Source organism: Ambystoma mexicanum, chromosome 3p (assembly GCF_040938575.1).
Source record: "Ambystoma mexicanum isolate Mex_15411 chromosome 3p, UKY_AmexF1_1, whole genome shotgun sequence".
NCBI lineage: Eukaryota > Metazoa > Chordata > Amphibia > Caudata > Ambystomatidae > Ambystoma > Ambystoma mexicanum.
Window position 1 is genome coordinate 1,259,979,048 of NC_090925.1, and position 12,835 is coordinate 1,259,991,882.

The following is a 12,835-nucleotide window of genomic DNA, read 5'->3' on the forward strand; positions in this document are numbered from 1 at the left end:
AGTTGAGGCCAAAACCAAAGAGACGCTTGAAATTAAGTTTCAGAAATAACAAGACGGAGGAAAAATCCCTTCAATCCTCAGGACAGACACACTCAAACAACCCTGGACCCGACAGCTAGAAGACCCTAAGGAGGACAGTTGTCATCCCCATAAAATGATCTTCACAATCCACTGCATCTAAGCCGCTTGAAGAGCGGGACAGGCCACTCCCTTCCCATCAATATTGATGAAGCAATCCCTAATCTCTCTCTCCAGTAAGTAGGACGAAGCCTCAGAGCACAATCCACAAAATGTGGGAGAATGCGCAAGAGGCGTATCTGGGGGAAAGGTTACATGCTGGCGGCTTCGAATTCACAGTGGCTGTCTGAACCACTAGCCTTTCAGGAGTCTAATGATTCGATGAAAAAGCATGGTCTCCACGTGCATGGTTATAATTCTTTGTCAGCTCCTTATCGGCTGCTGGAGATGAACATGGGTGCTCCCATAACGGTATCACCAGATCAGCAACCACCACATTAAAAGGGAGAACCATCTCCTACTGAGGAACTCTACCCAAGATGTCTGTCAAATTGTACTGGACCAGTGTCACGGCTCGCTCCCTTCACTCCCGTTCTCGCCACTTGGGGGCATGTTTTGGGGTTTATTCCCTACTGGACATTTCCTCCGAACCTTATGCTACAGTGTTGTGATGAATTGGGAGCGCTAAAACCTTATTTTCCAGGTTACTTCCCTTCTGGATCCATTCCAGGTTTTTGGCAGCCAGCATGCTACTTTAATCAAATGACTATGCTTCCCAGAATGCCTGGCTCACTGCTTCACCTCCTCCCTTGCAGGACAAGGTTGGGTGGAGGATAGGCAACACCTGTGGCTGCAGGTGCAGCAGGCGGCACACCTGAGGGGTGTGCTCGTTAAGCAGCTTTAAAAGCCTCAGTTTACTTCAGTCCAGCGCTGGTCATTGTTGCAGTGTTCCTGTTGTGACTGGTCCCTTGTTCCTTGTACCTAGCTTTTGTGCCTAGTTCCTAGTTCCTGTTTCTTGTTCCTCTGCCCCGGATTTCGGATTTATGTGCTTAATTGATTTCTGCTTTCTGGATTTCCCTTTCTGTCTTCCTCTGTTTGCAGGCAGCCTTTCTCTGTGCTTTACTCTTTGATCCAGCCCAATTTGCCTGTGTTCTCTGTTTCTTTGATGCTGTCCTTTGCTACTGAAAAACTTGATGCATTAGTCTTTCCCTTGTTAGATTTAGCTTCCTGCCTTTTCTCCTTGGATGGGTGGGAAAGGTTTCCTTTTGTGATATCATTTTCCCTGCTCCGGATCCTTACTTTCTATTGGGATCCATTCCATGTTTTCCATTGCACTTCTGCATTTATTTCCCATTCATTATTAGGTGTGGGGTGCTGTTGTAACTAGTCCCTGTGTGAATGCCTTTTGTTTTCCTCACTATTCTATAATCACAATTCCTACTTGCCCCTTGACTTGGGTCTTATGAATTTAGTTATCCTCCACCCATTGCTGTTATAGCCTTCTGGGTCCCTGTTTGATCTACTGGGTTTGTGAATTTACTGACATTCAAGTGGTCTTTCGGGTCCTCGTGAGTACTGTTTCTAAGTTCCTTTTTCAGTATCATCCAGAGTGTCAGCTCACAGATCCTGTCCTTGCTTGCCCTCTATGTGGGCTTAGCGCTGTCAGTATCTGTAATAGCATAGTGGGTAAGGAGTTTGCTGACTTTCCTTTCAGTCATAAGGAGGTTCTAAGTGCTTACCCCACATCCCTTTTCATATATTGGTATTATTGTTTCACTCTATTTGCTCTCCTGGGTTTTAGTATACACGAGTCTTGGGTATTGTATGCACGTTGTTAGATTCAAAGTTGTTCACTGTGCGATTACGTGCACATTTCCCTTGCCATATTCATTGCCTTCTTCCTTTCTTAACAACCAGAAGTTTTCACTGGGGGACCAAGGCCCACGGAAGGCCCACTTTTTGAATCACCTTTTGAAATTGCACATTTGGGTGCGCGTAGAGCGTTGCTTGCTGTATCTCGAGGTCAGGATGTGTCAATACCACTGGTGTCGTTAAGTCCTGACGCCAACTCCATAATCTCCACCAGTCTGCATTTAAGGGACTGAAGTGCAATACCGACTCAGAAGGCTGAGGAGTGCACTGGACAAAGAATGCCAAAGCATGTGTCAGCCTCTGCCTGGATCAGCAGCCAAGAAGGAATTAGTTCATATGACACATGTCCTTTAAGCCAATAACAAATGAAAGGCGACCCCTGGCAATAAAGGGACAACATTAAAATAAAAGATCGAATTTGGTTCGAATTGAAAAAGAAACCTAGTTTTTCTGAAACTGAAGAGAGCTTCACATAGCCAAAAAAGTTTAACAAAAAAAGTTCAAATTAATTGAAACATACAAAGATGAGAGAACAGATCTAAAAAGGTACTGACTTTTAGATCAGTTCTCTGACATGTTCGCTAGGTGCAAAAACAAGAACTGATGACTGAGCCACTTGGAATGCATAGACAGGTGCAGAAGTATCCTGTACAGCTACAGGTTTCCAACAGTGCTAAAATGTTGAAGTTCAATGTTTAGTGCCTCAAATAATTGTTACAACAATACTTAGAAGGCAACACCACATGTCAAAAATCACAATTAACAAAATCACATTTGATCCTAGGCCTCCCCACAGTCTAAAAACCCTTTATGCCAGTTTGAGCAAAAGCACTACCAAATGTATACACCAAATTCCCCATGACACAATATCTCTGACCAGAACATTTCTCCCTCCAACGACAGATCCGAAATGCAGTGCACTTACTTGGTGATGAATGCCAGGAGGACGGGTGCCAAGGCCTTTGGGAAGTATTCCTGCTGCACCACGTGGTTTAGCGTCATTAGAGGCCCGTAGAGGCTTGAGATGGCCTTCACCTTTTCTTCACTCTATCGGGGTGTAGAAGGAATATAAAATGGTGTTCAGTAACCTGAGCAGCACAAACAATAAGGCACTATACCACTAACATTTTTTAGTCATAAGCCCTCTTACAAAAGGGGGACCACCACCTACCATAAATGGTCGAAACAGCATAAGAAGGTACCTAAGAGACCAAGATGGAACATAAGGTCCTACCATGGGCTCACCACACCAGCTCCCTCAATGGTTCCTTAGAAATGGCTAATCAAGATGGGATTGTAACCATGGGATGCTGGAGACTAGCATACTGTGGGTCATCATTATTAATGCATGTTTGGCCAATTCCTTTTATTCCCAACGTGTGCAATGCTACATAAAGATTAATGAGTTGATATGGACAATATGGGTTTAAGTTAACATGCTACACATGACTGTGTCCAACCTTCACAGTGACCAATGAACTAGCTGGTGTACAGAAAGTTAAAGTTACTCGCCCTAGCGACTACTACTCCTAGTCCATAGTCTCACTCCTTCATACTGATGCGAAGTTCCATCCTTAAGGGTCTGGGACAGAGCCTAAGGCTGAGCAAAATTATTTGAAAAAACTGGTGCCAGAGCTCATGCCCCGCCGATGCCCTAGCAACAACTCTTTTACTTATGGTCCTGACCAAATCAGTCCTTTAACTGGCACGGTTTAGTGGAAATCTTATAAAAAGGGTGACAGGGGTCATATGGAGTAAAGGGTACTAGGAGTACAGTAGTTCCTACTGTGAGAAACATCAACCTACTCCCAATCCTGTCCCCTTTCCTCCATTTAAAAGCACCCTACAAGTGGGAGGATGGCCCAGCACTGGTCTAATACCGTAAGCAAAAACATTCTGCAGTGCCTCCTGGCCAAATCCGCCATTGAACTGGTTTTCATGGAATAGTGCCTACAAAAAGCATACAGAGCAGCCCACATAGCCTCTTTGATACATGGTGTCGGAAAGCATTAGAAACTGCCTTAGCTTGGACAAAGTGTGGACGGAGACATCTAGGAGAAGAGACCAGTCCCATGCTGAAAAGTTCCTGTATGAAAAACATAACTCAATCAGGGACGGAAAATTAAGCTGCCCTTGTGCCAAGCAAAGGCACATACGTGAGGAAAAGGCGATCTGAAGTTCTGAAATCATTATAGTATTCTAAAAACAATGGCGATGTCCTTTAAACTACCAGCTTATGCATACATCTCACTGCACCTGCAAATAATTTAGAAAAAAGACTGGAAGATGAATAGCTTGATTAGGCTGGAATTCCGACAGCCCTTTAGGAAAAAAACTGCGGGTGCATGATAAGCACTAACTTGTCTTTGTGAAAAATGAAGCAGAAGTTTTTGCACATTTATTTATTTAGTCATTTGTTTAGCGCACATAACCCGGAGGAACATGGGCGCTGGTTACATAAGAAGGTTGGTTGTCTTGGCTACATATAGCATTGAGTTACAGAGGTTGTGTTACAATTAGTTACATAGTGAGTTGGAGAATGTATAGCAAAAAGTACATTGGGAGAAAAAACAGCATTGAGATAAATACACGGTAGGTTGTGGGGGAAAAGCTGGAAATGTGCTAATACTCCACACTGAAAAGTGACCATAAATGCTGTTTTACAAGCGACACATTTCATGTTTGTGAAGGCCATTGGTTTGAATGGTTTTTGCACCAAGGCCCATAAGACTATATTCAGGTCCCAAGAAGGGTGAGGCTGTCGCAATCTGTGGGAGCCGTTTCTTTACGCCATCAAAGTGCCTTTTAACAATGAGATTAGCCAAAGCAAAATGTGTTTATGCCCGATTGTGCCAAGTCTAAAATTAACAGAAGGGGATTGTCTTGTAAAGTGTTGAGAGGATCAATATCTCTTTTTCTCAGAAGCAAGTCCAATCACTGCGCTATGGATAGGTAGTGCAACCTTTTCTTGCTGCCTTAAGACCATCTGTTTTACTTTCCAAGACACTCAGGATCTAAAAGCTGAGATGCTCAGGGATGTGGCTTTGAAAGATATTTACTGAGGGAATGGGTGCAAAAGCAGCATGCTCTCATTGGTAAGGATTATGTAGAGGAATAGACTCTTGCAAGGAAAAAGCAAAGCACTGCTTAAGGAGAACACCATGTGGTCCATCCAAGAGGCACACATTAGACAATTGTTACGATTTCTCTCAAGAAAGTCCACCAGAGAAATGCCCAGAGCCTGAGATTTCCCTTTTGTTCATACTGACTGAGCCTGCTGGAAGCAACCCCTCTGACATTCAACCATCTTTAGCCATTCAGCCATCTTGATCTAGATGGGTGGTTACTGGGACAATGCCATTTTTGGAACGCCAACGTTCCAGAGCCAGCTGGGATGGACTGTATGATCGACTGCTGTTTCTCTTTATACCAAGAGTGTACGGGGTGGGGGGTCTCAGAGATGATCTCATACTGGGACTGGCAAAAGCAACCACAGGGGAACATCAGACCTAGCATCCCAATATTTGATGGCCTGTACCATGTCCTCCTACATGGTGAGGCTCCATCGTCTCAATGTTTCTTACCTTTAATTCTGAGGGGAAAACTCGACCCTGTTTTGAATCCCACAGGAATCCTATACATTTCAAACTGAGTAGGGGAGAGAGCCTTTTCACCAAATGACGGACAGCCAGGAGGAGTACACCAGTTGAAACGCTCTGTGCAGAGGGGAGATGTTAAACTGTGGGGAAGGAGCCCTGATTAGCCCACTTTCCAGCCATGTGTAAATAAGGACATCTTCAAGACCTGGATCTGAGATCACCAGATTCATGACTTTTTTGAAGATGCTGGGAGCCAAAATGAGCATGAATGGGGAACGGTTTGAATTATAAACAACCCCAGTTTGTGACAAACCCTCTCTACTCTAGAGCTTTCAAAATCGGGGATGGAGTGACAATTATGAGCGTCTACCAAGGTAAGAGTTTGTTGAAGTCCAACAGGTTCAGTATGTGCAAGACTGTTATCTGCCTTCAGGATTGCAAAGATTTGATGAAGATAAAGGAAGGCAGAACCAGCATCTGCACACTAATCGGGCCCAAAGATCTTGAGTGACTGACATTAACTGATGTACAGAGAAAGCCACTGGGCCACCCTCTTCACAGGTGTGGTCTGTGGGTGTGCACCCATCGGCGTTTAGGGTAATCAGTTGCTGCTGAGGGGGTGTGAAACAAATCCTTGTTTTTTCTTTGCTTTTTTCTGGGTTCAGAGGAAGATTGGGTTTCTGCACTCTAGTGTATCCTGAGATCGGCCCCAGCTGCCACAAATGGCTTGATATGATCTACAACAGTTCTTGCCCAGACTATAGGTCTTAGCAGGTTACTTCAATATGGCTTATAATCACTTCACTATCAGTAATTTGCCTCATTAAAGTATTGTCCATGAAAACATAGAAACATTCACTCATGCCTAACAGGACTTCCCTCACCTTCTCTCGGACTTCCAGGAGGAGGTTTTTCTTTTGATTCAGAAGGCTCACCTGATATCCTGGCTAAAACATATGCCTGACTGCACTCTCTAGTATGTCGGAGGGAGAGCATTTTGGCTTTCCCCTTTGCCTGCCAAAAACTGAAATTTAAATAAGTCTGAAGAAAGACAATTAATTCTTCCAGAATCGTACTTTGCACACTGCAAGAATGACATCTTCCTTTGTTTGCCTAAGGTAGAGGGCACGGTTTAGATGTCGTTTGAGTCGAAGACGATGCAGAAGAAGCTGAATAGCTTGATTGCAAAAGGACAGCTGGCAAATCTGGATGTTGTGGGCGGGATGGGCATTTCTGGTTAAGCGCAACATTTCCTCTGGCATTAACCTAAACGTTGCATCTAGCTGCTTGTTAGAAGGCGTTACCATATACTATTAGATCCAAATCTTCGTAGCCTCCTTGAGGGCACCTTGCTGGATAGGGGATGCCCAGTGTCTGTTGCTTAGATGCCAGAACTACTTCTGAAACCCCTGCTTTTGCTGATGTTCCAGAACATCTGTAAACATGTTAATGGAAGGCCTTGATACCCAAAAAGGTATCTTCTTCATTACCATCACTTGTGTCCTTAATAAGGCATTGCGGGTCAGTGTCTGAATCAGTTGGCTATTCCTCACTTGGATCGGTCTACTGGTAAGGGAAGAAGGCAGGGAGGGTGAGTGGGGTATACAGAAATACCAGTAATGGAGGCTGACTAGGCCTGAACCCTCAACGCTTGTGTCATAGGACCAATATGTGGCTGGGTAGAGACATATGCCACAGGCAATGTCAAAATCAGAGTTGGTGTCTGAATAGCTATAAGCATCAGGGAAAATTGTAGCATCACCTCCATTACAATGTCCTGGTAAAAGCTGTGCATGAACTGAGCTATCAAACAATTTGCTTAACTAGTGTTCCTCTCATTGCAGAAACCACTGTCTACAGGCACTGGGATTAGACAATGTATGAAGAATGTGTGTGATAAGACATTGGGGTCTGAAAACTTGAGTCCGCTCCTGCAGCCAAAAGGACATGGTATTGGGAGTAAACTGAAAGCCAAAAAGGGGAATAGCGTGAGCCAACCATTGTGTCTTTCAATTATCTGACTTTAATGACTTTTCAACATCATTGCTGTATCAGTCTGTCATTTTCTCCCTTTGAAATGGTGGCAAAGCCCCATAGACACTCACCATACTGTGTAGGGAGGTTCTGCAGCTAGAATTCAGGATGGCAGGTGAGGAGCTGTGAGAAAACAAGTCCATTGACGCCCCCTCTCCTGATTTGAGCCTGTGCGGCCTCAGGGCATGTCTGGATGCCGGGGAGCATCCCTGAGCATTGAGCCGTTAAAGGCATGTGGAAGACTGGGCAACAGATTACACAGTGGACTACACTAGACCTATTCCACTCACTTCAGCCTTGTGACCACATTTAGCCTGCGGAAGGGCTGCCTCAGGGCAAACTCCCGAGTTCGGTATGGTGGGTGCCTAAGCATTATAGTTATGCCTATTTGGCACCTCGGATGACGATTCGGTAGAGGATAGTGGAACCAACCTCTACTCAACTCGAGACACACAAGAAATGTGTCACCTTGTTGGAAAGCCAGCAAGGCTTTCTAAATACCATTCCCGCAAATTAACTGTTTAAATGCTTCCCAAGATCCCAAGGTGGGAGTCCGAGCAGTTCTCCATAGCTTACAAGATAGTATGAGAGAAAACATTGATTGAGGACATTGCTGTGAAATGATTTGTTAGGTGGTCTGTCTTAGCCACGCTGCAAGTATAAGGCGTGTCTTTTACATGACACACTTGCAGAGTGGCAATGAAACGTGCTGCAGGGAGAGGAATGTCTGTTTACCTTGGGAGGTGAGCTGCGAGTGGGCAGGTAGGGGATCTTGGTAGGCGGGGTGGCAAAGGGACAGTTCTGCATTGGAAGAAGAGGAAGCAGACTTGCTGCAGTATACACAGTCATGGGAGTGAGGCATGGGGGTGGGGAGTTTGTAAGAGGGATAAAACTTCCCTATATGGTGCTAGAGGAAGGTGGAGATGGGAGAACAACCCTTCGAAGACCCAGGATGGGATCGGGTAGCAATGGAGCGAGCGTTGATGTATTCACTGTGCAAATGACCCACACAGTACAGTGAGAATTCTGAAGGTGTCTTTCTAACTAGTCCCCGGGGATCTGTCAACCAGGACACAGCCATCACTATTGGATCCAGTTCCTGGGAGTGGACCAGTGAGGTAGGATCACCTGGATGGGGGGTCCGCAGGGAGTGGAAGTGGGACATCGACAGGTCAGATGCGGTATCCCCCTTCTTCCAAAACCTTTTCCCCATCCTACCACGTAGGATATTCAGAAACACTGCCCCCACCCCTTTTGCCACACAAACAATTTTGCACACCACAAAAGACAATGGACTAACACCAGGGCTGTTTACCTGACATGTCCTAAGGGTCAGGTAAAGTCAGGCAATTTACCAGAATCACACACATCTGACGGCCCTTTCCCTTCCCTACAGGGATAAAAGGTGTAGCACGAGAGCACACGATGGGCAAGGCAGACCGCAGGACAACTCAAATATCCAAGTACAGCAGTTCAAGAGCAGGAGAAAGACAGCGCGAACACGAGAGGGTGATGAGGAGAGAAGCGACCTTGCTCTTTCTGAGCCACCTGTGAAACATCTGTGGAAGGAATCGGAAGACAGCAAACAATAGCTGACGTGTGTTGCAGCAGATGTCAAAGGTACACAGGGCCCTCCTCTGCTGATAACCAAGCCAGAGAGAGACGTTTGCCACGGTGGTACCGGCCTTGACTGCAGAGACAAGTAAAGCCAAACGGTTCATCACGGCCGATGAGTTGAAGGGAGAGCTGATAAGAAATCGAACTGTGTTGGACAAAAGTAGCAAACGGCTAACTGAAGAAAAGTACAAAGAACAGTTAATATGAGAGGGGAAAACCAGCTGCAGAGGAGTCCGGAACCACGTGGGTGCTCACTCGAGAATACCCAAGAGTTGAAACTAGTGTTACCAGAAGGCCTTGGGAACAGGGCGAGAAAGGGGTCAAAGTGGTCATACAGAAGTCTAGCAAAATCCTCTGTACGGTCGAAAGTCTTTGACCGGCAGAAGATTGGAAAGCTAAGGGAAGGGAAGTCAATCCTACATTGTGATTGATAAAAGTTGGCAAAAGTGAACCCGACGGAGGAATGCTGATGGAAAGGGGCGAAGCCTAAAGTCCCGTTGAACAGTGTGTTGACAAAGGTGAATCCGACAGAAGGATGTCCACAGTGAACTGTTTAAAAAGACATTAAGAATCGTGAATGCAAGGAAAGCCATAGTGAACCCGACGGATGGAGGCTGACGCTCAAGAGGGGTCTGAGTCCGGAAGAGGGGGATGCAGGGGTGAAAAGTCATCACCCAACGTGCATTTAAAAAGGAACTTTGATTTGTTATTTTTGAAGACATCAGGTCCTCAAAGGCAAGAGACTTGACCATCGACGATCCTGATAGAGGAGAACGGTACTGTCGTCTCGTGCTGGTAAAGCTCGAGAGTGTGCTGTGGTCAGGAGTCCCACCTTATCCCATGCTCAAAACGTGGAGAAGGGAGACCCCTGGTTACTCCATCCAGACTTATCATTTGTGAACACTTTCTTTTCTTGTGAATCCTATCCCACACTCCTTTTGTATTTAGTTGTAAGGACTGGCAAGGTTTTTTTTTGTACAGGCCCTATTATTTGACAAGACGCCACTAGGACAGCCTTATTTTTCATTTGATGGTCGCAGCTTGTTCCCATCTTAGCTTTAGATTAGGCGTTTTTCCAACCTGCCAGTTTAATAAACACCCTTGAACTGTGATCACTTGTGTCTGTCTTTAGTGTTTCTACAATGAGTTACTTACAGTACATACATCTGAAGTTAAGACATGGAAGAAGACAAGGAGAAATTACTTACCAGTAATGTTATTTCTATGGATTCTTCACCCAAAGATTCCTCATCTTGATTCATAGATGTGCATCCAGCATCAGCTACTCAGAATATATTTTCAACAGTGGGTGTAGTCTAGCTAGACAACGTCTCTCAACACCATTGTGTTCGACCACGCCACTCTTCGACTTTGGATGGCACGACGATCGCTATTATAAAGGGATGATTTATGCCCCCTTAGCTCAGTACCCCACTTTTCTCCCCCGGGTTCACGCTGCAGAAAAGGTCAAATAACTAACTTTCCAATTACAATAGCCAACAACTTTAGCTTCTGTTTTTTGTGATGAAATAATCAAGAACAAAAATATGTCGATTTGGGAATTACATCTTCCTTCGTCATTTGCACACAGTAGCGTGGCAACAGACCACAATTAAGAACCATGAACTTCAGAGTGGGGCAGGTTGGGAGGGTGAAGAAGAATCTGTGGTAGAAGAATCTATAGAAAGAATATTATTGGCAAGTAATTTTTCCTTCTTTGGATTGTGACCACGACAGTGGAGGGTAAGAAGCTGTGGAGAACCGCTTTTCCAAAAGGAGCATCATCTCCTCTGGAAATGTATAAGCTGTAATGCTTGGCAAATGTGTGGAATGAAGTCCATGGTGCTGCTTGACAAATGTCCCTTACCGGCACTACTCTCTGAAGGGGCCAAAGAGGTTGCAACCCCTATGGTTGAGAGGTCCTTAAACCCTAATGGTACCTCATTACCTGCATTCTGGTAGCACTCAGATGCACAGCACTATCCACCGAGAGATGGTCTGCTTCGTAACAGCCCGTCCCAGCCTGGATTGCGGAGAAAAAAAACACAATTAACAGCTGGTCATCCTTTCTGAATATGCCAATTCTGACCAGGTAAAAACTCAGCGTCCATTTAGCATCCCACCTGTGGAGTCTCTCCCTATCCTTAGACTGTTGGGGAGGAAGGGTAAAATGTTGGAAGATATATACTCTTGCACAAGAGGAACTCCAACACCACATTTAGTAAAAACGTAGTGCGCACCTTCAAGTATAACTTTTCCCTGAAAAACCTCAGGAAGGGGGCTTATAAGAGAGTGCCTGCAACTCACTGACCTGCCTTGTGGATGAGATTGCTATCAAAAAGGCAGCCTTCAAAGTGAGAAGTCTGATGTAGGTAGAGTGCAAAGGGTCAAACGTGGCTGCAATTAGAAAGGTTAGACCATGTTCAAACACCATCAAGGGACTATGAAAGGTGAAGGAGGAAAATAATTGACAAGGCCCTTATGGAACTGTGCCGCCACGAGAATGATAAGAAATTAACCTTGCTCTGGCATCCTCTCAATAAAAGAAGCAGATGCCAGATACCCCTTTACAGTACCCACTTGCGGGCCTAATTTGGCTAAGTTCAGCAAGAATTCCATCACTGTGGAGGTGAGGCACGACATAGGGTTCGCTCCTTATGCCTTTCACCATGAAACAAACATTCTCCACCTGCAGGCATGAAAACTAGGGGTAGATCTGTGCGCAGCCAACAACACCTCTAAAACTTCCTTGTCCAGGTTCCAGTTCCTTAATTTCCCAAGAACCACACATGCAGATTGAGAGGTCGCGGGTTCAGGTGAAGTACTTTGCCTCCCGACTGCGATAAGAGATCAGGCCTCAAAGACATCGGGGATGCAGGAATGTGGCTAGTTCCAAGAGGTCTGGGTACCACGTCCTCATCGAACAGTCCGGAGTGTTGAGAATGAGGCGAGCCCTGAATCTCCTCGATCTCCTGAGAACCCAATGGGTGACTGGTAACGGCGGGAATTCATAGTGTATATCGAAGGTCCACTCTAGCAAAAACGAGTCTCCCAACACCACCTCTGGGGAGACATTCCCATGAACAGAAATGTTCACATTTTGTGTTTTACTTCATCACAAACAGATCTTTGCAGTGACCTCCAGGCATAGTTCCCACTTCGGGGAGACAAAGCTCTGCCTGCTCAGAGCATTCGCCAGCCCATTCTCCACCTGTGCCAGATAAGCTGCAGAGACTGAGAAGTTGTTCTCCAGCATCTAGAAGCATAGTTGCATGGCCTTCCTGCACAGGGGGAGTGATCTCTCGCCTCCCTGCTTGTTGAGGTAATGTATGGTCACAGTGCGGTCCGCTAAGACTAGGACATGATTCCCCTGCAGAGAGGGTGTAAAAGCTACCAGAGCTAGTCTGACTGCCCACAACTCCAGCAGATTTTTGTGGCTAGATTTCTGCTTCTGGGACCAGTGGCCGCCGACTTGGAACAGGCCTGTAAAGGGTCCTGATCCCTTCAGAGAGGTGTCCGTGAAAACCTGAGTCTCCGGCCATGGGAGCCAGAAAGTTTCTTGTGTCAACATGTTGGTCCTGTCACTCCACCAAACCAGGTCGTTGACCTCAACACTTAGAGCACATCTGACAGCTCGCCCGAGTATTGCAACCGCTGGCTCCTGAGAAGCCACTGAAGGGATCTCATCCGTAGCC

At 45.7% G+C, this 12,835-nt stretch overlaps 1 protein-coding gene across 1 annotated transcript in view; it reads right to left on the reverse strand.

The window, feature by feature from the left end:
• RANGAP1 (Ran GTPase activating protein 1) overlaps nucleotides 1-12,835 on the reverse strand; it is a 1,265,070-nt gene that overhangs the window by 109,718 nt on the left and 1,142,517 nt on the right. The window contains exon 15 of the mRNA XM_069652750.1: nucleotides 2,816-2,937. Coding sequence (XP_069508851.1) covers nucleotides 2,816-2,937 — 122 coding nt within the window. The remainder of the gene's footprint in view (nucleotides 1-2,815; nucleotides 2,938-12,835) is intronic.